Below are 27,525 nucleotides of genomic sequence, written 5' to 3'. Positions count from 1 at the left end.
AATAGTTCAATGATAATATACCTTTCGAGATAGCACACGCATGCGGTGCGTATCAGATATAAAGCTGATAAGAACAGATAATACTCTTTGATTTTAGTCAGAACCCCAAAAACAATTATTTATGTAATGGATTCGACCATTACTTGATGGAAGTTCATTTTATTAAGCATTAAAACATTGAAAACTTTTGTTTTCAATACTTCCACAAATTTTTATTATAACTAATTATCACTACAGCTGTTTCGACAGAGTACCTTTCTCAAATGAGCTATTAATGTTATGCTTCCAACACTTTATAGTTTTTAACTAAATTAATTAAGGAGAGGTTAAGAGGGGAGGGTATTTAATAATTTCCATCTATTGTAATAATGATAGCTTAAGGCCTTTATTTCGAATGTGAAGAACTTGAAATTGGTTATTGAAAGAATGATTATGATCTAGAAGATGAAGGGCGTAAGTAGAATCTGTTTTTCTATTATTGAAAGCCCTTTTGTGTTCTGCCATCCATTTGTTAAAGGTTCTATCCGTTTGACCAATGTAAATTTTTGTGCAGTCGCTACATGTAAGTTTGTATACCACACTGTGTAAGTGCTTTTTATGTAATTACTATTTAAATGGGAATAAGCCACAATTAAAGGTTAAAGTACGTTTATTGGCGTTTTAATTTCCACTTCGGAAATCGTTCTCAAAATACAAACATTAGTAAATTAAACAAATTTACTCATTTATATTGACAATTCAGACATACATTATACATTTTAAAGTAGACGATTTTAAAATGATATTGCCAATATTGTCGAGTTGCTTTCCTGGGACGACTTTACTTGTAAGATAGTTCATTCGATTACATGAAATCAACTTTAAGAGAATATCCGTCAGAAAAAAATCATAGCATGTAATTCGTCTTTAAAAAGACAAACACATGTCATGATGACAGTAAAAAATCTCCTGTTAGTGATTCCATAGTAAATTATGAGGTAAAAACCACGAAAAAAACCTCATAATACTATCCCGACATGGTAAGTATTTTTTCGTGCATTTAGTTTACTTTCAATAAACACCAAATTCTGATTTTATATGTTTGTTATTTAAAAAACATGAATAATGTATCCTCTATATGTTACCGACTTACTAATACTGGTATTTTCCTTTTAGTAACTTCCTCTTTTAATATGGGTAGCCAGATCCTACTACATTCTGCCGAGGAATTTGCGACACAATTTGTCTCATTTAGCATAATTAGAGCATCTTGTTCGGCTTCATTTGTTCGCGATGACGCTAACAATTTGTCCATTCTGGGTTGAAAATCTGATGAAGATCCTTGGCCTTCCAAATCAGCTTGATCGTCATTAACTACACTTCTCCGCGATAATTCTAATATTTTTCGCGACCTATAACCTTCCATGGCAAAGAGTAAATCATAACTAAACGTACGGGTCTAAGAACAACAATACTGTAATCCCCTCCAAACATGCCTATAGACACGCTTGTACATATCTCCCGGGATATGTAACGCACCACAAGAATAAAATATTCTTCTGGTGCGTTACATATCGCCGGGGATATGTACTTTAATATCTGTATAGTTGGTTGCAGAATTTAAAATTATATAGCTGGCTACTGAAAACAAAAATCTATTACGAAAAATAACGAAGATAGGTACTTCGCACCCATATGTCGGTCATCGAATTTGAGCTTAGCACAGAAGTAATACAAGATACATACCGCCGGGGATATGTAACGCAGTCACGGTGTTAAGCTATCATTATTGGAATCTATGGAAATTAACAAATTAAAAAATACAGATATAATTCTGAATGACCAACTTGACACAAACAGTTCTCCCCTCCTCAACTTATTTAGTTAAAGACTATAAAGTATTGGACGCATAACAAAAATAGCAACTCGCAAGCAACGAACTTCCTGATGAATACATTGACATACAGGAGGCAACTCCCCTCTATTACCGTTGTCGCATTCAACACTAAATGCTCACTTCGAGCCTGCCATAGACAGGGGGATCGGTTTTCTGTGGTTTTCCGATCCCATTGCACAATGATACCTGTCTATGTGTTGAGGTACCAGCCACAGCTGCCCTCCCGCGCCGCGTCACACATTTACTAATTACATTATTAAACTCTAAATAAATACATATTTATACTATTTCATTTTTAGATCAACAAACTCTGAAAAGAGCTGTTTTCACCACTACCTTTCGCCCCCGATTGTCCAGGCTACACTGAGGACAACTGCCGAACAACAAACAGGCCAACACCCGCACACCAGTGGACACAACACCAAAACCAGTGCCAAACCCACAACAAAGAAAACACGTTCTGAAGAGGCAACAGCCTAGAACGGGACAACAGATACACCCAGAAACAAAAACAACCAAACCAACGAAACGACGAACAATGAGTCGAACAAAAATAGCTCACTTGAGAAAGACTCTCTGCCGAAACAGCTGTAGTGATAATTGATTATAATAAAAATTTGTGGAAGTGTTGAAAACAAAAGTTTTCAGTGTTTTATTTATCGAGTCTCGATTTGATATCTCCGCTCATTATAGTCCGATAACTAATAATAAAAGTGACACACACAGTATAAGAGTAACAAAATTGACCTGACTATAACAAAACTAATAACAAGTGTGTCAGGAGAAGGTGAATGATTCAAGCAAGAATATTATCGCCAAAGTAGGTTTAGACATTTCTATGCTGAACGCGTTTGTTTGTCTGTGATCATCTTGCGCTGTGTTTCTGTTTTGGTGCGAAGTTTCGATCGGTTTTAAAATGCCGCGCGCAAAAATTGAATTGGACGACGATAAGAAGTTTGCTTTAATGAAAGTGAGTAATTTTTATCCCTTTTAAATTTAGTTATCAGTAGTGTTTGATGATCGATGATCTCAATACTCTTCTATTCTTTACTAGTCTATATTTTTCTCTACAATTGAAGTTTAAAATAAGTTTTTATTATTGTTTGTATTTTGAGAACGATTTTTGAAGTGGAAATTAAAACGTCAATAAATTTATTTTAAACTTCAATTGTGGCTCATTCTTATTAAAATAGTAATTACTTTAAGATGCCACAAGAAAATAGCTTCATAAAAATATATTTTTCTCATTTCGCATTTTTTTTATTTGTGACTATTACCTCCAACTATTCGCAACATTTTCAAACTGATATTATGTTCCATCATTTTTCAATCTCTATATGCTTGGTTTTGTCTTAATTTACCTTGAAGCGATGTTTTTTAGCTACTAATTAGTTTAGGGAAATAAGTTTTTCTCAGGGTATCGCAATAGTTAGGTGTTTGATGAGTTTTCTCTGACGAGAGACAGTTCTGCAATCGGAAGACGATCAGTGGGAAGACCACGAAAACGATACAACGTCAACTTATTGGATACCCATTGAAAAGCAGTCATGTCTGTATAAAAACAAGAAAAATAAATTTCTATTGCAGCATGTCTTACTAGCAATTTAATCGTGTGTAGAAGAATGTATTAATATGTTGCTTTGCTCAATATTTTTTTAACGGTGGAATAATAACAATTTCTATTTTAATTTTTTGATCAGCGGTTTAGTAAAATTTAATGATCGGTTGTCAAGGTGTTTTATTGTTTTGGTAAACAAAAATATTGTAGACTTAAAGTAATTATTAATTAATTAATACCTAATAATGAGAATATAATGTTAAATGTATAGATAAGACCAATTTTAAAGAAATTCGAAAGATTAATATACTAAATGCACAAAAATGTTTTTCTTTACAAAATATGTTTTGAAAAAAGTAAGTAAATCTTTTGGGGATAAATAATCTAAACATAAAAGATTTTTACTCATGAAGCTTTTCTTCTTCGTCAGCCTTAAGTAATCCAACTTTGGACATAGGCCTCCCCCAAATCAATCCAGTATCTTCTATTTTACGCCACTTGCTTCCAGTTGTGTCCTCCGATTTTCTTAATGTCATCAGCCCATCTTATTTGTGGTCTTCCTCTGCTTCTCTTTCTTAACCACTGTTGTATTTCGTGGTTTCATCTCTTATCCTTCAGTCGGGCATTGTGTCCTGCGAAGCTCCATTTTAATTTGGCAACATGTTCTCCTGCGTCTTTTACTTTGGTTTAGCTTCTAATCCATTTGTTTGTTTTTTTGTCTATAAGTCTCACCCCGAGCATTGATCTTTCTATCGCTCTTTGTGCTTTTACTATTTTATCCATATTGAACTTGGTGAGTGTCCACGTCTGTGAACCATACGTGAGTATAGGGGGGGATACACTGATCGTAAATTCTGGTTTTCAAATACTGTTTTATTTTAGTGCTTTTCAAGGTCCAACTCAGTTTTCCAAATTCTGCCCATGCTAACCTTATTCTTCTGGTAATTTCGGCAGTTTGATTTTCTTTGTTAATTTTCATTATCGGTCCTAGGTAGATGTATTCGCTTACTGTTTCTAAATTTATGTCGTTCAATGTTATTTCTCAAATGTTCCGTGTATTTGTCAATACTTTTGTTTTTCCAAGTTCATCTTAAGACCTACTTTTTCCAAAGCTTGAAATGGTTACGTCATCATGGTCTGTAGTTCTTCGAAACTTGTAGCGGATAATACAATGTCATCAGCGTATCTTAAATGACTCAGTTTTCTTCCATTAACATTTACTCCCTTATCTGCCCAGTTAATGTCTTTGAACACGTCTTCAAGTCCAAGTGTGAATAGCTTTGGTGAGATAACATCTCCCTGGCGAACTCCTCTGTTGATTGGTATAGTTTTGATTTTTGCATCAATTTGTATTTTCATTGTAGCTTTCTCGTAAATATTGTGTATGAGCATTCTGTATCGGGAGTCTATCCTGCAGTTGTTCATAGCTCTCTCTATTGCCCAAAGTTCTATGGAGTCGAATGCCTTTTCATAATCAACGAAGCCAATATATAAGTTCAAGTGATATTCATTGGCTTTCTCTATAAGAGTTCTGACTGTAAGAAGATGATCCGCTGTACTGTAACCTTTTCGGAATCCTGCCTGCTCTACCGGTTGATAGCCATCGAGCTTCGACGTTAACCTGTTAGTTATTACTCTCATAAACAATTTGTACATTTGGAACAGCAGGGAGATTGGCCTATAGTTCTTGAGATCTCCCCTGTCTCCCTTTTTGAAGAGAAGTATTGTCAAACGTTCATTCCAATCATCTGGGACTTCTCCTCTGTGAAGACATTCGTTGAAAAGTTTTTTCAATTCTTCGAGAATTATTTCATTCTCCTCCTTCAACATTTCTACAAGTATTCTATCTGGACCCGGAGCCTTATTTTTCCTTAGTTGTGCTACTCATGAAGCTAATGATAAAAAATTATATCAGTACAAGTTGAAAAACAAGTAAAGCAAAATTGAACAAATAAAGTCGTGAATGAATATCCTTTAGCAGCATCAGAACACTGCTGCTCAGGAAAAATGAGCCAGAAAAGTGTCCAGCAAAAAGTTGGGAATGTTTTAGGTCTAAGAAGTATGAGCACACAAGTCGTGTCTGCAGAAGTGGTAATGTCAATGCAGTGGAAAAAATTCAGAAGAAGAAAAGGACAACAACTTATTGGTTTTAGATTCCTTCTCTACTTTAGAGTCAGAGAACGTTCCTCCAGAAAAGGTGGATAAATATTTACTTATTTAAGTTATGGCATTTATCAATCAATCAAGATATATAATTTCTAATGTTATTAAACAGAAGAGAGTCCAATATGTATTTCTAGCGAGTCATATTCCAGCTAGTATTGGTTGAATAACTTCCTCGTTTACCTTTACTTTGATTTAGTTGGCTATAATAAAATAAAAAAGACTAAAAAGTAAAGAAATGTGTTAATAAATAGATACAAATAACTATAAATATAATTAACAATGTATATAAAAATTAACAAAAATTGTATCCCTAATTGTCCTCATCAGAAGTATCGTCTCTATTTCTAATAAGATGCACCGTTTCGGCTTCCAAGGCCAATTTTCTAATATTAGCAAGACAACCCGCAGCAGCTTCTTGTAGCTCCCAATCTTTAGAGGACACTGCTCTTAGAAGAAAAGTCACTACTCCGCTTTCATGCATCGTAATACAATTGAACGGATTCTTCGAGAGGTGGAACAATGCAAGAGCTGTGGTCCTATGAACGTTTGCATCATCATCGGCCATGTATTGAACTAGAGGAGTAATGGCGCCCAGTCTGTAACAGAAAGAAGATTAGATAAAAATAGGTAGCTTTATTTTAGTCTTTTATTTATAAAATTTTAAGTTCAAGGGCATAAATTATCAGTAAAGTACAGTCTTACTGCAGCCAGGTTTTGAACCTTGCGCAGGACCTCGAGAATGATCACTGCAGCTGTCTTCATAACTCTCTTCAACTTATATAGTATAGTTCTTCTTCTCATTGCGCCGTCTCCTTTCGAAGGTTGGCGATCCAAATGGCAATTGTAGTTTTGGAAACTGCTGCGCGAAAGATCTCTGCGGATGAGCGGTTGAACCATCTCCTCAGGTCTTTCAACCACGAGCTCTGGCGTCTTCCTACTGATCTTTTGCCCTGTACTTTTCCTTCCAGTATAACTTGAAGTAATTCATATCTTTCGCCTCTCAACACATGACCCAAGTATTGCATTTTCCTCTCTTTGATTATTCTTAGTAATTCTTTTTGTTTACACATGCGACGAAGTACCTCAACATTAGTAACTCTTTGTACCCATGGAATCCTCAACTTTCGTCTGTATATATACATCTCATAGTATAGTTAGCCATGGCAAATTTCTTACTAATATTTCATATTTCTTCCTCTCAAAAGCATAATCAAGGGTATGTTGCCAAATAGAAGATTAGAATATTAGATTAGATAAGTATTACAGGGCAAGGAAAGACGAGTTGGCGAAGAAACCAAAATAACGGTCTGCCTCAAGGCAGTGGTTTATTTCCTTTACTATATAATATTTACATCAAAGAAAAGTCCAATATGTAAACTACGAGAAGATATATTATTTATGCGGATCATCAGACTGTTTTCAGCCCAGCAATATATGATGAGAATATATTATGGAGCTAACCATCGTACCATAAATCTAGTATCTAACAGAAAAGCTAGAAGAAAACTAAATATAGCATCTGGTGGATTAGTCTAGAACAGTGCAACTAATTCAGACACTTGAGTGTTCAATTAGATATAATGCTCTCATTGAAACAATATCGGTATGAGCTCAAGAGCAAAGTAAATCCGATGAATAACATTACCCATATAACAATAAACTGATAAGCTCAAGCTGGAGATTACAGCCAGAAATATTGAGAAAATCGGTCTCGGCACTTCGTTTTATGGCAAAAGAGTATGCTGCTCCAGTTTGGGAGGCTTCACTCTCGATGAAATTATGAAAATCGTTATTGGTAGTTTGAAATATACACACTAGCCGAAATAACACCACAATATTTAAGAATACGAGTAACAGCTGAAATGTAGATGCAGAAAAAGACAACAGATTCGAGAGAAGAGGCACTAGATGTATAGTAACATGATTACTGTGCCTCCTCTCACATAAAAAGAATACTATAGACAGTGTAGAGGTAGTATTCCAAATTAATAACATTTACCTATAGCATTTTTCATATAAAAATGCTTGTACGTCACAATTTATATAAAGTAACGTCACTTATATTTAAAATTTCCAGAACGTCAACCTTAGAGTTCAAATTTTCCTAACACATCTAATAATACGAACCCATACGGAACTGCTCGATCTTTCATAGGCGTCAACATGGTGTAATAATCAGAAAAATAAAATCATCATTATATTGGAAATTTTAGAATTATATTGATTAAATAACCAAAAACATTTGTTATTATTAATAATATAATTTTTATGAAATAACTCTTTAAGTCTAATATTCCAAAAAATAATAATAATATATTAGACAATTGTACTCGACTGATACACGAATACTTCAAATTTTATTAACAGTTCGGCATGTGGCAAAAGTGTATAAAGTGTTGCCGCTTTTTTAGAGTAATAATTTTGTTTGTTTTGATTTCTTGTATAATTTGATCATAATATAATATATATTAATAAACTGAATTTATAAATACATATTAAATTTAGATTAATAGCTTTAAAAACTAATTATTGTTATGTATTGTGATTGTGCTATTCCAAAACAACTAAATAGTCTGTAGAAAGCTGATAAGCTTTCATATAAGATAAGAACAAAAAATAATGACGGGACGTTTTTACTATTAAAGCCCTAAAAGAGGTAAGTTTAAAAGTTAGAATATATAATTTTGTATTAAAATGTTTTCTAATGGATTTTAGTGTGTTGCAGTAGTCTTAAAACTAAGTGTATTTACTGTTAATATAATAGTTTGACAAATAGTTGACATTTTAAAAATTCCTCACTTCTAACTATTCTGATGTTTTGACAACGCTGTGGGGTTCTGACGTCGTAAATCTTGAATGACGCGTAAGCATTTTTATATGAAAAATGCTATACATCATAAAAGTCACTCGCACCTGGATGTGAGTTATATTACACACATCGGTGGATGTATAAACCTATAGGTTGCAGAAGTATTACTTTTCAGTCAATTGGGGCTATATCGAAGATATCTGTTGTGTCTGTGGAGAGATGCACAGACTATTTATTAGTCTGTACAGATAATAATACTGCGTGCCCTTATGAAGATCTTTTTTATTGTAAAGACCGGTCCAGTTAAACTGCACAGTTGTGGTTTAATAAAATATACGTCTTAGTGATGTGTTCCAGACACGGAAAGTAGTTATAAAAATACTTCATCATATCTTACGGTGGATTAATTATGTGATGAGGATGACGACATATTTTCAAGAAGAGTTCTAGATAGTCAAGCAGAAGACCAAAGGAGAAGCTACGAAGGGGAAGGAAAACTGAATTGAACAGCCCTAAGCTTGATGTGACATTAAAATTTGGGGGGTAGTGAAGTAAGCCTTTCATGTTACAGACAAAAATTACAAGACGTAAGGCTTAATTTGAGCTGTAAAGCCATTGGAAATGAAATAATTATCCACTTTATATGCAATTATGCTACTATAAAAGATAATATTGTATACCTTCCAAACATTTTGCAGTTGGTTCCCCACGCACAACAATAAGCAATAGCTGAAGCCAAATGTTGTCTCAACTCCACGTCATCTGTATTCACCAAATTAACCAATAGTGGAACTACTCCGTGGTCGGTCATAACTGCCAAATTTTCGATGTCTTTAGCAACTTCGGAAACAGCTGCACATACGCACGCTAGAACGTGGTTGTCGTTGGATTTCAAAAGATTCACGATAAGTTCTAATCCTCCGACGAAGCAGCGAACCATTTCTCCGGAGTCTGTGGCGTATCTTACACAAGGGACAAGGGACCAAGCGGCGTTAGCTTGAACCTAAAACAACAATTCGAATTTATTTCGCTTTTTATTAAAATCGATATAAACAATGTTGATTAGATTATTACAGCCACGTTTTGGCAAAAGGTTCGTGTTAATAACAAATTAAAAAAGTATCCTATTTTGAGTAAAATCATGACACTGTTAATTGAACTAAAGAAAAAGTGGTCGAAAATAAGTACTGAGCCTTGCGGGAGCCTGTTGTTCAGTTTTCTTTTGTTACATTTAACAACTTCGGATCATCTGTTTGGTCGATTAATGAATAGGTTATTTTGAGTCTTTCCATTCACAGTGTATTAAAGGCTGCCTTTAAGAAGACTCTGTAGCTTCTACGTCTAAGAATCCGTACGCCGTGGAAAAAATGTTTTAAACATGTAGCTAAGATAATTTTGAACAAAAATGTTTATTAGCACTTTCTATAGAATGAACCGTTCTCTCACAAACAACTAATAAATACATACATACATACTAAATACATTTTTATAGAGACTAATGTTAAAATTTTTAGCCGAATCGGACTGGTAATTTTGTTTTGACCGCATGTGAAATCGGGCAAGTCCGCTGATTTTAGAAAAATGGAAAAATATTGGTGATTCGGTTCTTATTTTTAAAAGGAAATCGCGTAGCGAAATTAAAGAGCGCTCGAATTCTGTGTACGGTGACTCTTCCCCTTCGATGGTAACCGTCAAAAATTATTTTCTCGAGTTTCAACATGGCTGCACGTCGGTTTTTGATGAGCCAAGCTTCGGTGCCCCAAAAATAGCTACCACGAAAGATAACGTGACAGAAATCCACGATCTCGTATTGGCCGATCTTACATACAATTTTGGACATGAGAAAACTGTCGGCCTGGTGGGTGCCGCGTTTGCTCACTCCAGACAAAAAGCGCAACCGTGAGACCACTTCAGAGCATTCTTTGACGCTATTTAAGCGCAATCAGAAGGAGTTTTTACGTCGTTTCCTAACCATCGACGAAACATGAATCTACTGACGGAGCAGTCGAAACAGTGAACGGCACCTAGCGAACGTGCTCCAAGGAAGGCGAAGACTATCGGCGAAGAAAGGTGATGATCACCATTTTCTGAGACTCACAAGGGGTGATCTACATAGACCACCTGGAGAAGGTCAAAACGGTCACATGGCCTGACTACGCCGAATTATTGGGCCAATCCTACGTCGCCGAATTGCAGAACAACTACCCCATTTGGCGAAGCGAAGAAAAAAGTGCTTTTTACTATAACAACGCACCGGCTCATACCTTCGCCATCGTCGTGACGAAATTAGTCGAATTGGGCTACGAACTATTCCTCTATATACCATATTCTCCATATTAAGCCAATGTGACTTCTTTTTGTTTCAAAACTTAAAAAAGACACTCGCCGGATAGAAATTTAACTCGAATTATTGGTCATCGATGCCAAAAAGTTTTAAACGAATTAAATAAACATGCGTTTTAAAAAAGCCGTTCCGTTACGTTTTTAAGAACGAGTCGTTGTAACTTGTGCAGAGGGATATTGCGGTTCAAACAGACATTACAAAAATGTTTTGCCCAGCTTACGTATTCTGAATCTGGAAACACTTCTGTAGAATCTGCTGCAGAAATTTATTATCATTTTCGATAGCTTATTTTGGTGAAGTCAAGTGTTTATGTGTTGAAGTGCTTGAAATTTCTTTTGGAATGGAATCTAAAATAAATGTTTCCTTAAATAGATACCTAGGATACAATTAAGATACCTCTCAAATTTTCTTAGGTAATACAGATAGAGAAACGAATAAGACAAGGTTGTGTCTCACCAGTTTTAAATTACATTAATTTGATACTTCGCTGGTATAAATATGTAAGTTAAGTATTTTATTTTATCATCTTCTTATAGAAGAAGAAACTGATTTAACATAATTTCAACTTTATAACACAAAAAAATGTTACTGTTATATTATGTAAAATTACTTTTTTTTGCAACATGTGGATTTAATAATATTTTATCCACTTTCCTGAAATTTCTCTCGTATAATAATTTACTTATTTTCAATGAAACTAATCGCATTTAATGTGTATACGCATTATTAACCACATAATAGTAACTTTCTGTCAATATCCTTTACTAAATTATTCTTTATTTTTAAACAATCAAATACTTTCAAATTTCTATTTCTTGCGAACCATGAAATAGTCGAAAAAACAATAAAATATATCAGAATTTTCTACCGAATTAGAAAAGACCTTACGCATATTTTTTTGGAACTGTATTTTTATTTTCTTATATTAAGGGAGAGTTAATTAATTATTAGGGAATTGGAATCTTCCATTAAGAGATTAAATTTAAATATTAATATTAGACTAACGGCTCTCCTTCTATGGTCGTTACCCACTGAAAGATACCAACCTATACAATAATAATTTTGTTGATGATGATGATCAGGTGAATCATTGCTCTAACCCAGAGGTTCCCAACTAAATTTTTCCAAGGACCCCTTCATCAAGGTACTACAATGACGAGGACCCCCACTATTTCCTAAAGACCTAAACAAACCTAAAGTTACCTGAAAAGAGCCAAAATATGTGAAAACATAAATCAAACTAATGCTATTTAGGATTTATTTGTGAAAATACAGAGTATCTACACAAGTACATTATAAGTTTTAATTTTCACTCCTCAATTAATGAGATACGTTGAATTTAACCTTAATGAATCCACAAGGAATCTACGTTCCTGTATTTGGCTGTATACCATATATTAAAAAAATTTATTAAAATCCTTTGTAAAAGGTATATTTTTTTTTTTTTTTTTTTTTTTTTTTTTTTTTTTTTTTTTTTTTTTGAAAAATATATACCTTTTACAAAGGATTTTAATAAATTTTCTTAATGAATCCATTATTTCTGTAATGTTAGGTTCCAAACTTGAAACTTTCACTCTGAAATCCGATCGCATGTCAAGCCGATTCCTATATTTGTTTTTCATGAAGCACATGGAAGAAAATGCTTGCTCACACCGATAGGTTGTTGCAAACGGAAGGATTCTTTTCATGGCTTTGTCTCCAAGTTCTTTGTAATCTTGCGTGCTGTTGCCCAGAAGTCTGCTATTTTCTCGCCATGAAAAATGTCCTTCATCGTACCACAACTCGATAAATCCACAAGTTTATCTTGTTCTTCTTCTGTGAGGCCTTGGATTTGTTCCATTGCTTGACAGCTGAAAGAATTTCGAATCCAACCATCATCAGGGTCAGGTTCACGGAAGTATATCCTAAAAGTCGTGGCTAGGCTGCGTAGGTGCTCGGCTGCGTTGATCTTTATCGGGTCAGGTAAACTCTGCTCTGCAGACTCCAAGAACTGTTTCAAATTAGGAAAGTTAGTGAACGACAGAGAGGTGTCAGACAGGGTTGTATACTATCCCCACTGTTATTTAATTTATATTCAGATAGAATATTTAAAGAAGCGCTGCATAATTTGGAATGGGGCGTGGGTTAATGGAATTCTGATAAATACAATCAGATATGCAGACGATACAGTTATTTTAAGTGATGACATGAATGGATTACAATGCCTTTTAAATGCCATTGATACAGTGGGAAGAGAGTTTGGCCTAAACATAAACTGTTCAAAAACAAAACACATGGTGTTTAGCCGTTTAGCACATCAAGATGCACGATTATATGTTGATGGTCATATAATTCAAAGAGTGTCCAGTTTTAATTATCTTGGTTGCCATATTACTGAACAACTAGATCCAGATCAACGTAGATAAAATGATAAAATGAAGTCATTCTTCTGTAATGATAACTTGCAACTTCAACTTCGAAAGCGCATGGTTAAATGCTACATTTGGTCAGTCCTCTTATGCGGTGTCGAAGCATGGACATTAAAAATATCCACCATTAATCGTCTAGAGGCCTTTGAAATGTGGCTGCACAGACGTATACTAAAAATTCCATGGACGGCTATTCCAGCTATACTGACAAATGTGGCAGTCCTTGATAGAGCAAATGCTGCTCGCGAGCTGCTTAAACCCATCAAATGTAGAAAGATGGCCTATTTTGGACACGTAGTAAGGGGAGACCGATATAATATTCTTCAACTTATTATGATGGATAAAATCGAAGGACGCAGAGGAATTGGTAGAAAGCAGGCCTCTTGGTTGAAAAATATCAGGGAGTGGACAGGAATGAGGAAAGCTGAGCAACTCTTTAGAATAGCTCAAGACAGAGACAGTTTCGCCATGTTAATCGCCAACGTCAAGGGGACTTGATAGGACACGTAAGAAGAAGAAGTGAACGACTCGTTTTTAATCCTTGCCGCCCACAGCTGGCACTTTTTTACCATAGCACTGATCTTTTCTTCAACTTTGAATATGTGCACATATTCCCTTGCAAACTTAAGTTTAATACATTCAAGTGTTCAAACACGTCAGCTAAGTAGGCAGTTGAGCAAAGCCAAGAAAAGTCAGTGAGAACATCTGCGTACTTGGTGTCAAGAAGAAAAACACGAACTTCATCTCTAATTTCAAAAAATCTTGTCAATATTCTCCCTCGAGAGAGCCACCTTACTTCCGTATGAATAAAACGGTGTTCATGCGCACTGCCAATCTCTTTGCACAACAAAGAAAATAATCTGGATTGCAGAGGTCGAGTTTTAATATAATTAACGATTTGAACTACTTCGTTAAGTATCTTCTGCAAAGGTTCATGCAATGTTTTGGCTACCAAGGCTTCACGATGAATACAACACTGTATCCATTTCACCTCAGGAGCTACCGCTTTGGCACGAGCTTGAAGTCTTGCTTTGTGGCCAGCCATTTATTTTGCTCCATCCGTAGACAAGCCCACAGATTTTGTCCATGTGACGTCATGTTTATTAAAAAAATCATTCAATGCGGTAAAAATATCTGCTGCTGTTGTATGAAGTAGTTCGCATGAAAAAAGAAAATATTCCAATATCTGGTCCTCGCACAAAAATCGAACAAAACACATTATTGCTTTTTTTGATATGTCGGTGCTTTCGTCCAATTGAAGAGCAAACATATCGCTCATGCTAAATTTGACCAGCAATGTATCTTCAATGTTATTGGCCATACAGCGGAGAGCGGAACAGTACTTATTATCTTAACAGCCGCGTCACTCAACATTCTCTTGCATAGAATTATTGCTGATGGTAGTATCTAGTTCCAGTGCCAGGGGTGGTGAAGAGGGGAGGCCGAATCTGTCTTACACGAAAATATTTTTTTTAGGTATATAAACAAAATTATAGTTAACAATTATTTAAAATTTGATATAACTTTAAGTTTGCTATTAATTTTAAAGATTTAGAGAGAAACATTTTGTTTTCGCTGTCCTAAAAAAATTTGCAAAATGGACTTATATCGTTTTTCTCCCTGGCTCTTCATATATTTATTTTTATATCTTGCGGATCCCTCAGCCATACCTCGCGGACCCCCAAGGGTCCGCGGACCACCAGTTGGGAACCACTGCTCTAACCCATGTAAATTCACCGAACTGATTTAATATATTTATACGTATCCGTAACAACCCTAAAGGTTGATACAAATCTATGAAATAAAAAAAAATAAAACTACTACTAAAAACTTTCAAATTTCTATTTCTTGCGAACCATAAAAAATAGCACAACGTTCAGCAACACTGAAATATATTTCAAATCAAAACCAGCTATGTCTTAACAAAGTGTGAGGTTTCTAAAAATCTTAATCTCACAATACAATCAAAATTAAATATTGCATTGAGAATGCAATAAATTCAACGCGCATTTCATTCGATTGCTTTATTAATTGCGAAATGCATTAAGTTTTGAATTAAATCAAAGATAAATAAAGATAAATAAAAATGTTTATTACATATTGCGAATGGTTTGGTAAAAATAATTTTCGTCTAAGTTTCAAGGACAAAAGGCAAAATAAAACCTTTTGTAGAATAAAATAATGCATAAGGACAGGGCTGATCTAGGGTTTTCAGCGTGCAGGGCAAAACAAAATTTAACGCAAACTTCTTTCATACAAGAACATAGAGTGCAACAAATTTAAGTTTGGGAACGTGACGTAGTGTTTAGCTCAGGTGGGCTGACTGTTTCTACCAGTGGCGGGCGGAAACAGGTAGATTTAAAATAATTTTTCATAAGTATATTCAATTAGAATGAAGAATGAATTTGTTAATTTTTATTTTCGCAGATTTTAATCATTATAAAGTTTATAGTCACTTGCACTTGACAAAATAATGCGTAAAATATTAGGTGTACTTTGGTAAATAACAAATTCCTTAATTCTTACAATTTATTAACATTACCACAAAGGAAGGGTTTCAACATTACAAAAAATATTAGTAAGTAGTTTTTTAAACTAATTAAATAATATATTTATTTGTCTAAACAAGAATGCTTTAGTTATGACTCCTCGCATGATTCTAAGATGTCTATTCCTGAATTTAAATCAATATCTTCATCCTCAACATCATTTATATTAAATGTCGTATTATCAGTTGCCGCTCTACTTTTTACTAAAGCTCATATTTTTTCGATAGGGTTTACCTCCGGATGATATGATAGGGAGGCAAGCGAAGTACTTTATGTCCATGTTGTTAAAGCTCATAATCTAAGAAATAAACAGGTGGAAAACGTGGTTTATGGGTAAAATATCTCAAAATTTGTCAGGAGACCAAAATCATGGTATATAACACAATTATTCAACTTCATTTTGACCATTGCTCATCAATTTTTTTTTATTTAATCTTAACAAACTTAACAAAAATTAAAAGATGTATAAAAAAATGTACTACTGTCAATAAATTTAAAACGTTGCTCAAACAACATATCGATGGTAAAAGTTCACAACCTTCTATGTCAAAATACTCAACTTTACAGGAGAGCATAAAAACTGTATTTTAGGTAAGTTTTACAAACTATTATTAGTTTTTTCATTACTCCCTTTTAGGAAATCAGTTTAGTTTAACTTCATAAAGAAATCTCTGGCATGTATTAAATAATATAATTATAAATTGCCATAGGAGGTAGGGTACCGATCAGTAGTCATAAAGTTAATGACATAGGTGGTAGCAAAAGAAACAAAAAACTCGCATTTCACTATATTTTTCAGTTCGATTATCATTATTCAATAATAAAAACATAGTTTAACGTGGTAAGTTATTGTAAAAAGAATGAGCCGCAAGAGGTATAACAGTTTTAAGCTGTTACAAATGGTTGAATTTTGATTCATTTATTTTTGGTTTTTCTTTGTACATTTGTGGATACGGGTCGTTAGATATTTTTTTCGCACGACGTTTCAGTTTCGTAAAAGTGCTGTAAAAGTAAAATTTAAACAAGAGTAGTATTAGGTGCATATATTTCTTTTATAGTTTATTTCATTACCTTTCATAATTCGGTCCAGAAAAATCTTTAAAAAATCGTAAGTGAGATATTTGGTCCTGTAAGGAAAAGGTTTCAGTCGAGCTTCCTTAGTAACTGATAGGTATTCGTGGGGTAAATAGATGTCTCTATTTTTTAATTTCTTTTCAATAGTTGCATGAACTGCGTCACACTCCATCTGAGTATGCCCACGAACCAGGTATTTAAAGTATTGTGACATTATTCAAAGCCGCAAATTGCAGAAGAGCATTACTAAGGATTTTATTTTTATTTTGGTAGCCGCAGCTATCGCTCCAAATAACTATTTTACGATCTACTACAGGAAATCAGTTTAAAATTAACTCCTCTAAATAGTTTATCAAACAGCTAACAAAATTTGACGATTTCAGCTCGCCTTCGCTTTCGTCCCACCAGTAGTACATGACATCCAACGTTGTCATATCAAATGATATGTTGTTGCTAAGTTGTCACCGTATAATTGTGGCAAAGTTTTGTTTTATAATACAATGTAGATGCTTTTAGGCAAGGTGACAGCTTTATTGCCTGCATGTCAAGGTAAAGGATTTTGCACTTGTTTTGTACAACTTTTTCCGCATCCCTCTCTTTTTCTGCCCGAGCCATTTGTTTCTCACTGATATGTGACATATAATCTTCATCAGACAAGATCAATGCAAATATGCGCATATGCGAATTATGTTGCCATAATAACCCGCAACAAAAGGGTATTAGGTGAAAAAGTTATAGAACTGAAACGAGAAGCTGCTACGTTTGATCTATATATAAATGAAAGCAAAAAAAAAATATATGGAGTGCACAAAATTGAATGAACATGAGAATCTGAAGGTAGACAATCATACCTACAAATATGCCTCCACTTTTCCGTACCTAGGCTCAATAATAAATGACAACAACAACATCAGTCAAGAAATACAAGCACGGATTCTTAGCGGTAATAATAATAAGTGTTTCTATGCATACAAAGACTTAATGAAAAGTAAGTTACTGAACCGTGAGCCTAAACTTAGAATCTAAAAAACAGTAATTAGACCAGTGGTCACATATGGATGTGAAACGTGGACCCTCTCAACCACTGATGAAAATCAACTGAGAATATTTGAGCGCAAAATACTAAGGAAGATATTTGGACCAACCCAACGAAGCGATGGTTCGTGGAGAATTAAAATGAACCACGAGCTGGATGAACTAATGCAGATATTGTAAAGTCACAAAGACTAAACTGGCCTGGTCACCTAGAAAGAATGCCTGATAATCGAGCTGTAAAAGTAGTCCAGAGATGGAAGCCCCAAGGAAACAGAACAAGAGGAAAGCCCCGTAAAAGATGGATAGACGACGTAGAGAGGGATCTTAAAACCATGAACATCAGGCAGTGGCGAAGGAAAGTATCCGACAGTGGAAGAACATTGTTAAGCAGGCCAAGACTCACAAAGGGTTGTAGCGCCATTAGAAGAAGAAGAAGAATCTTCATCAGACAAATTACCAACGCTATGCTGACAAGTATCGCACTGATCCTTTTTAGGCGTAAATAGTGAAATATTTTTTGAAACAAGAAGTTCTCTGAAACTGGTTCTGGTCAGTCCTTCTTGTCCTGTTTCCTTACATCTTTCTAAGTACAACCTTTGCAACTGTTCAAAAGAAGAAATTATTTGTTCTATGTAAAGCCTACTGCTGTCCTTTCGGCAGTAGTGGGATTCAAGCTTAGGTAATGAGTCGATATATTCCGCGGCAAACTTTGATTTTGCAGTTTTCTCTGTGTAAGCTTTTCTTTTTTAACCACTACGAGAAGTGGAAGGGGTATCATAAATATTTTTATCAGATCTCATCCCATGTTCTCCATTTTTCGCCCAGTTCTGACAATACCAACTATTTATAAATAGACTGTTGCAAAACATTTTCTTACACACTTCTTTTTGTTCATTATTTATTTTTAGGTGATAATGAAAACTATTCTCTCGTCTATCTCCAGATGTTGGTCTTCGTTTTTGGACAGGTTTTTTGGAGTCTACTAATGACGAAACAAAGGCTTTTCGTTCATCTTAAGACAGAACTTCGCAAAAGTGTTCAAACATTTGGTTTCTAACTTCATCGGAAAAAATTTGACAAAACCCTTTATTTGATTTGTTACAGATTTCTTTGGTACAACGAGGGCCAATCTTTCTTTCTTTAGCTTTTACGACTTTAACTATTCCTTTATTTATTGTTTCTTTTCTTCTATCTTTATATTCATAAATTTTTCTTTCTCTTTTAAGCTTCATGTTTTTTTCCACTTTGGAGGTTCTGCTTCACGATTCCTCTTTCTTGTAGTATATTCAACACTCGGTGTATCTATAACAGTTGCAACAGAAGTACCAGGCAATTCTTCTTAATTAAAGGTGTCATTGCTACAGTTAGTACTATTGGGAGAAAAATCAGGATCATTTTCTTTGTCAATGACTAATACTAATTCAGAGTTTTCATTTACCAAATAATTCATGGTAACTGCATTTTCATTTTTACTATCGTCCTCGTTTTCGTGTTCCTAGAAACTGCGCTGGGTAGCAACGTGTTACTAGAAAATTTGCTGGATGGTAATGTGTTGCCCACTGATTCTAAAAAATAAAATAAAATTGGATTAACAAAAGGTTACAGCCTGAAAATCATTCAGAATTGCATACCCAAAATAACTGAACTTTGTGGATCATTATCAGCTAATTCCAAGTTGTTTATCTCACGATATGTAGAAACTGAATTTTCATGGCAATTTTCTACTGTGTGATTATTTATTTGCCTACTGTTAATACAATTAAGATCGATTTCCTTCTGATTACCACAATCTTCAACGGTATGTAGCGCCACTGAGTCTAAAATTAGAAATCAATAATTTAGGTATGTCACAAAATAAAAAAAAAACGGAAAAACAAAACTAATACCTAGATTTATTGCTACAATCATATTATAAAATATCTAAACTTACCAAGATTGTTTAAACTTCGTAGGCAATCATCGTTATTAACTTGAATATTTCGAGCCAAATTTACCAACACATGACCTCTTGATGTAAACCCCCTATTTGAATCTCTAAACATCGTGTTTGACACTATATAAGCTGTATATTATACGAATATTATACGAAAACTATGGAACTGTTTATTATACGAATACTATAAAAAGTAGGTATAATAATAAAAGCAAAGATTTAAATTCACGAAACCAAATAAATTCACGTGTTGAATGCACATTGAATCTGTTTACATGTAAGGTGATAGTAATTTAGGTTAGGTGAAAAAAGCCTTACTCAAACTCCAACGTCCGTGGCGAACTGACGTAAGAGTTTGGAGAAGTACAACACGAGTAATATGACATAGGAGATCCTGGATATTCACGATATTGCTGCGATCTATAAGATTATATCTATACTTCATCTAATTTACTTACCGTTGCACGTCATCGGCGTCATAGCCAGTGAGGTCATATGATACCAACACGAAATATTTAGGCGGTCGGTGTGTTCTTTTTTAGAATCACTTTACCGAGTACACTGGCATTACAGCCACTAGACATATTTTATTATATAGAAATAATATTTAAAGATTTCTATTAATGTTAACTTAAAGAAATACACAATAATATGTTTCATTTAATTTGTATAAATGCATTATAAAGCGTTTTTATGAAAAAAATTTGTTCGGGACACACTGTTACTGTAATCGAACGAAGGTGATATTTTGGCATAAATTGGTAACACTTATTTGACAGTTGCGGTGTTGTACTTTATTATTTTGAATTTCAAAGTGAATACCTCTTGTTTTATATTTTTACCTATTTAATAAAATATGTTCTTTTTAGAACTAAATTAGTGTATTTCAAAAATGTCACGTAAGAATTTAAATAGTCGTTGTAAAGAGATGGTAGCTTCTTTGATTCACTAATCGATCTCTATCTAATCACTATCGATCAGAAAATCGAAATTTAAATAAATCTGAAGAAAAAAGAAAAAAGCATTTCAAAATTTAGTTGTAACAAAACATTTCAAAGTAAATAAGTAATGAAAAAAGTGTTGTTTTGTTTAAGTATTACATTTTACATCTTTATACGACTCATAGAAGCGACTCAAATTGTTTTTAACAAGATTAATTTTTAACTCTTGTTTTGTTTATATTTATTTACATTAAATATTAATTTGTTTTGTTGTATAATCCACTTTTGCAATAATTATGTGACTTATGTGATTTAAAATGGATTCAGGATTTTTTTTACTTTGGCAACTATGTTAACTTCGATCTCTGTTAATGATAATGACGTGAAACGGTAAGTAAATTAGATGGACTGTATATATATATTATAGAAGCCAATTAAGATTATACAGGCCAATTAAGATTATACAGGCCAATTAAGATTATAGAGGCAAATTATTAAGATTAAAGAGGCTAATTATTGAAATAATGACATAGGAGCTTGTAAACAGTAAAAATACATATTTATCTTTAATTTAGGGTAAAAAAATAAAATGGTCAAAAATTTATATAGGAGGTTGGGGACTTTCACCATCGATTTCAAAAATTTATAGTGTACTTTCATTATCATTATATGTATATTAGGTTTCTTATTTAAATAAAGTTTTATCTATCTTCAAATCTAAACGATAGGTTTTACTATTTATTTTACTTATTTATTAATGGTAGGTTTTATTTTTTGATCTTATGTGTAGGTATAAAAGATGATTATGATCAAGGCAATTAATAATTATATTTCATTATATTTAATTATAGATACATAATCACTTGTAATTTTTCATAATAATAGCCAAACAAGGATCACTTGTTAATTAAACGTCAGGTGCTAATAAGCAAGTAATAAATAAATTATCTATTATATTAATTACTTAACCAGTTTTTCTACTATATGTAGCGATATTTTAAATAGGTATTTAAGTACATTTTAATGTGTTTATGTAAACTAGATTTTCTATTTTCTTGTGACATTTTCATTATTGGTACGTATTACAGCCCAAGTTTTTTCTCGACCTTTTTAGTCACTCTCGTTCCTAGCAGTTGTTTTAGCTTACTACCAAAGAATATATAGAATACAAAATTATATATTTTAAATTCTTTAAATTACCTTTCTTACAGCATTCAATGGTAAAAAATGCCGCCATTATTTCGTTCTTGTTCAAAATGATCTACTAACCAAGCAACCAGTTCTCGACAACGACTATTTAGATGTTTAGGCATTTTAGCACACACAAAAATAATTAGTTTTTAAAGCTATTAGGCTATATTAATTTATGTATTTATAAATACAGTTTATTAAAGGTATATATATTTATTACGAATCAAATTGATCAAAACAAACATTTAGGTAAAGAGACTTAGTACAAGGTTATAAAGTATCGACAACGCTGTACTGTGACTGTCCCGTGTTTGCCACACCACCATCATATTATTGAAACGTGAAGTATTCCCGTATCACTGGAGTACGGTTGTGTATTTTATTATTGTTGGTTTGTTTCTATGTGCATTTAAGCGATATACCTAACTATTTTTTAATCTTCGGCACACCCTTGTTAAATGTGTTCTTCATGTATGTTTTAGAACTTACATAATGAATTGTCTAGCTGTAATGTATATTTTGCTAACCTGAATATATATTTTTATATAAGTACACGTTGATTTATTACAATTAAATTTGAGACATCTCAATAGTTCTGCTTTCCTTCCCTTAATCATAAATATTTGTCTATCAAACGAACTAACACAGCAAAAAATCGGAAAATTAGCGTGTACCAAAAATGCAGTCACAGCAGACGCTAAAATAAATAATGACGCCACTGGCTTGATGACATTTTGTTAGCGTGAATCTAACACTTTGATTATCGTACAAGTTAGCGTGTATCCAGATACAGCGTAAAAAAACTAAGCAATAAGAGTATCAGTTTGACAGTATTTAGTAGAAAACTACTTTTTAGCAGAAAACTACTTTTTTAGTAGATTTTCGACGTAAATAAAAAAACTTTTAGTAGGGAAAAAAATTTTAGTAGATTCTAGTAGTTTTTACATGTTTTGACATTTACCAGTAAATTCTTTAAATGCTTTAGAGTACCAACTGTTGGTACTCTGTAAAGTATTGTACTAACTTCATCCCTAATGTCAATATGGTAAAATCAATGGAAGATTTAAAATTCTTTAAAATATTAACCAATATAATACAGATAGATGTAGTACTCTATACATAGTAAATGTAAATAAATGAAAATAAATGATTAGAATAAATCCTCTTTTATTTTGAAAAAGATACCAAATGAAATTGTCAAGATGAAGATTCCTGGTTTCTTAGTAAAAATAGTATGAGAAAAAAACGGAAAATAAGTACTGAATCACGACAACTATGGTCTATCATACCAATTTAACATTTAAACCGCGTATTTAGGCGTAGGGCGCTACTATTAGTTCTCACGTCAGATAGATTCAGACACATTAAAGCATAAACCATTTTTTTGCAATGCGGAATGCAGCATGCGTGTATCATTTGGTAGTTTTTAGTAGATTTTTGACCTGATTGTTGGTAGATTCTCTAAAAAATATATGGTCACACGAGTAACTTAATCAAAGAATTTTCAGAAGCAATAAAAAAATCAATGTATAATAAACATATGTATCGCCATTTGGAACACTGTACACTATTGCCGGTGTTGATAGTATAGACTTATAAATTAATAGTGAGACAAAGTCGTCGACAGAAACTAGGCTTCCGAAGAATCGTTTTAAGTCCTTTTTTTAAGGTTGACTACCGTTACCGGCAAATGGACAAAAATATTGCTTGAATGGAGACTACGTGCAGATGAGCAAGGTCTGAGAAGGTTCCTAATACAGTGGTCCGACGACTTCAAAAAAATTGTGACCAATTGGATAGCAGCATTAGAAAAAAAATAGAAATATTTAGAGGAGGCATATGTTCAATAATACACAAATCAGGGCTCTAATTCATGCCAGGATATCAAACAGTTGTTTGTGCTATGCTAAATTGTTTTTTTTCCAAATATATTTTCTATTTTTTACCAGAGACCCAAAATACAATATCAACCGAAACACTTAATATTACCCAACTTGTCGTAGAGAAAATATAGTATGCAACTCGCAATACCATCTGATTTCAGTAATGTTCCTAAAAACTATATGCTTATATGAAATAATAGACATGTATCGTACACTAGGTGGAGACCTATGTATAGTAGTTATCGTTCTGATAAGATCCTTGTTGAGCAGTGATCGTTCAGCTGATATTTATATCGTGTATATTTTATGGTTTTGCCATACTGTAAGAATGGTACATTTACAAAGAGAGGGTGTATGATTAGAGGAGATCCATGTATAGTAGTAATCAATCATCTTCTATATTATAGTGGATGTTTGCTGGTTTGGACATACTGTAAGAATGGGATACGTTCTTCGATTAATCATATTCTATTTCTACTGATACCTCATACGTTGCTGTACATTATATCATTTTCAACGACACCTCCCCAGTATGTTGATTGAATTCGAAAGAGAAGTACAAAAAGCGATAGTCTGAATGACATATAGGTGCTAGATGGTTTGGACATAGTTAAAGGCTGTAGCTAACAGATGGCGTGAGAATGCGATTTGTCTGACTAAAACCAATCTCATTATTTGATACCATAAACGTCAAAATAGGTCCAATAACAACTGAGGTATGACGCAATGTCCTTTTGAGAATACCGCCATCTTTATTTTTTATGCTAACATATTTCCTCTCCCCATGACGTGACATTCGACGCAACACGCGACATTCGATGCAGAACGTGACATTTTATGTGAAATAACGTGAATGACGTGACATTCGACGCAACACGTGACATTCGATGCAGGACGTAATATTTGATGTGAAATAATGTAAATGACGTGACATTAGACGCAGGACATGACGTTCGACGCAGGACGTGATATTTGACGTGAAATGTCGCTTTAAATGACGTGATGACGTCTTTGTGTTTGTTTTTTTGCGATACAATATTCATTAGCCCATCCTCTTCCATTTACCGCTTCATACGTAGTAATTGAACCAATAACAACTAAGATACGACATAGTGCCGTTTTGGCAATGTTGCCATGTTTTATTTTATCGTTGTCATATTCGATATCCCACCCTCTTTCATTTGACGTCTCACACGTCAAAATCGGACCAATAGCAACAGGGATATAATATAGTGCCGTTTTGAGAATGTCTTTCCGTTTATTTTTTGTGTTAACGTATTGGATATCCCCTCATCTTTCATTTAACGTGTTACACGTAGTAATCTGATTAACATCAACAGAGAAACGATATAGTGCCGTTTTGTCATTGTCTTTGTGTTTGTTTTTTGTCCTTACATATTCGTTATCACCTTTCCATTGATACCTTGCACATTGTTGAACGTTGAGCCGTTTAGACGTTACAAGCTTAGTGTCCTTTTGGCAATACGCCGCCATGTTTTTTTCTGTGTCTACGTATTTGTTGAGCCCTCCCCTTTCCATCGATACCTTGCACGTTATTGTACGTCAAGCCGTTTCGGCGTTACAACCTTAGTGTCCTTTTGGTAACGCTGCCATCTTTGTTTTTTATGTTAACGTATTCGTTACCCCCTCCCCTTTCCTACGATACCTCACACGTCACGATCCGATGAGCCGTTTTACCCCCACCACGAAATGAGCCAAAAATGAGCAGAATGGTCCTTAGCGATTTCTTATGGGATTTAACATGGGAAAATACGCAGAACCCGTGCTGCCCCTTTACTGATAAGCGTGACCGTAAGTGTTTAAAGTTTATTTGAAGAAAGAACAATAATAGTCATTAACAATAATCTACTAGAACAAATTAGTCATTTCAATTATCACCGGATATAAACACAATGAAAAAATGAAATGAGATTTATCGCTTGGTGAGAATGCGTTGTTCTCTTACCTCAAATCGTTAAGAGCTAGAAATTTGAAATATAACTATATGTAGGAATTTAAATCTTACCTTTTGCGAGTCATTTCTTAACAATGACCAAATCAGCCTTACTCCGTCCAGTTCTTCTATAACCCGCATCGAATCATAATCCTCAGCGCATTCCCGTAAGACCATGGGAACGTTTTCGAGGAGAGGGGGATAGGTATAATTTAGCAGATTTACTAAATGAGGTATACCATTAGCTCTCAGCAGGTTGTGTCGATTGTGTTCAAACTTTAGGCATTCGCCAAGAGCGCCAACAACGTTGCTAAGAACGCCCTCGTCTTCCTCGACGTTTTCCAATAATGTTACTAGGCTCTGGAAAAACGTTTTTTAATAATAAATAATTTTACATCGGTACCTACTTCAATATTGTTAAAAATGATTGAAGATTTGAACAGTAAGTCAAATATAATAAAAATATATTACTTTCTTATACCTGTGCTTAGAAATATAGATTTACCTATTATTTGTTTGTTGCTGCTAGTTTTCCTGTTTTTGCAGAGGCACGCGGAGGCTCTGAGTGCGGTATACAGGACAGGTACCCGATAAATAACATTCTTTACGCCGACGACACCGCAATAATTACAGACAACGAACATAATATGCAGTTTATGCTAAATAAAATAAATACCGTAGGAAAAATATATGGCTTAAAGATAAATGCTGGAAATGCATGACAATAAGAAAAAAAAAGCACTTTTAAGAGTACAGCTGCAAATAGATAACGCTCCGATCGAGCAAGTGAAAAGATTCAAATACTTATAAATCATAGTGAATGACCAATGCAATCCTTAACAAGAAGTAAAATGTCGTACCGAACAAGCAAGACAAGCTTTTATTAAATTTAAACCACCACTATGTAACCGCAATCTTTCCTTGAATCTCCGCTACAGGATGATGAAATGCTAAGTATGGTCCATATTCTTATACGGCATGGAGACATGAACGTTAAAAATAACCTCCAATAAAAAGTTCATACCTTTAAAATGTGGACTTGCGAAGAATGATCCGCATACCATGGAGAGATAGGGTGAGAAACGAGGAAGTTTTAAGAAGAGCAAATACTGAGAGAGAATTACTCAACTTAATCAAGGTACGAAAAATTGGATATCTGGGCCATATCCTGAACGGAAAAAAATACGCAATCCCTCAACTAATTATCCAAGGAAAGATTGAGGGCAAAACAGGAGTAGGTCGCAAACAAATGTCGTGGATACGAAATATAGAGAACTTGAGCTCACTTGTCGACCAAGTGAGCGGTATGCACAATGCAACATAAGAGAGACGATGTTGTTTGAAGGCTCTGTGATGTTTTGGGGTGGAATTTCCTTTACAGCAACAATGGATTTGGTGTCTTTACGTAGAGGCTCTTTAAAGACTGAAAAGTACATTACAGAAATTTTGATATTTTTGAATACGTTATTTTTTATAAAGAATATTAGGAAAATGTAACTTGTCTTTCACATACAATACAAAAAATCAAAAAATCCAAATTATTCCAGTCGTTAAACGAAAATGCCACTGAACCTCTGAAAACTAGACGAACAAGCTGATTTTTGCTGAAAATGTCAATTTTGGGATCCCAAACAGAAAAGTTTACAATCCTATCCTCGGACTTCCTCCTAAAACACGTCTTTGTAGGGGGGAAGGAACTAAAAACATCGATCTACCCAGAATATGTACGCCGTAGAACAAAATGTTTCAAACAAGAAATGTAGCTTAGATTGTTTTTGAACAAAAATGTTTATTGTTCACAATA

At 33.9% G+C, this 27,525-nt stretch overlaps 2 protein-coding genes and 1 pseudogene across 3 annotated transcripts in view; 1 reads left to right on the top strand and 2 right to left on the bottom strand.

Annotated features, from left to right (window-relative positions):
* LOC140442538 (U2 spliceosomal RNA) lies at positions 1-116 on the bottom strand (annotated as a pseudogene).
* Positions 117-2,681: 2,565 nt separating this feature from the next.
* Positions 2,682-27,525, top strand: part of LOC140441658 (SEC14-like protein 2) — a 123,857-nt gene continuing 99,013 nt past the window's right edge. The window contains exon 1 of the mRNA XM_072532522.1: positions 2,682-2,846. Coding sequence (XP_072388623.1) covers positions 2,793-2,846 — 54 coding nt within the window. The 5' untranslated portion in view covers positions 2,682-2,792. The remainder of the gene's footprint in view (positions 2,847-27,525) is intronic.
* gudu (Armadillo repeat-containing protein gudu) overlaps positions 5,855-27,525 on the bottom strand; it is a 74,015-nt gene continuing 52,344 nt past the window's right edge. The window contains exons 6-8 of one of the 2 annotated variants that reach the window (XM_072532520.1): positions 25,794-26,081; positions 9,090-9,412; positions 5,855-6,196 (exon numbers count right to left, since the gene is read on the bottom strand). In XM_072532520.1, coding sequence (XP_072388621.1) covers positions 5,911-6,196; positions 9,090-9,412; positions 25,794-26,081 — 897 coding nt within the window. In that variant the 3' untranslated portion in view covers positions 5,855-5,910. The remainder of the gene's footprint in view (positions 6,197-9,089; positions 9,413-25,793; positions 26,082-27,525) is intronic. The other variant, XM_072532521.1, reaches the window with a different exon arrangement.

Source organism: Diabrotica undecimpunctata, chromosome 5 (assembly GCF_040954645.1).
Source record: "Diabrotica undecimpunctata isolate CICGRU chromosome 5, icDiaUnde3, whole genome shotgun sequence".
NCBI classification, from domain to species: Eukaryota; Metazoa; Arthropoda; class Insecta; order Coleoptera; family Chrysomelidae; genus Diabrotica; species Diabrotica undecimpunctata.
Note: the sequence above shows the minus strand (reverse complement) of the source record. Positions and strands in the feature narration are given on the sequence as shown.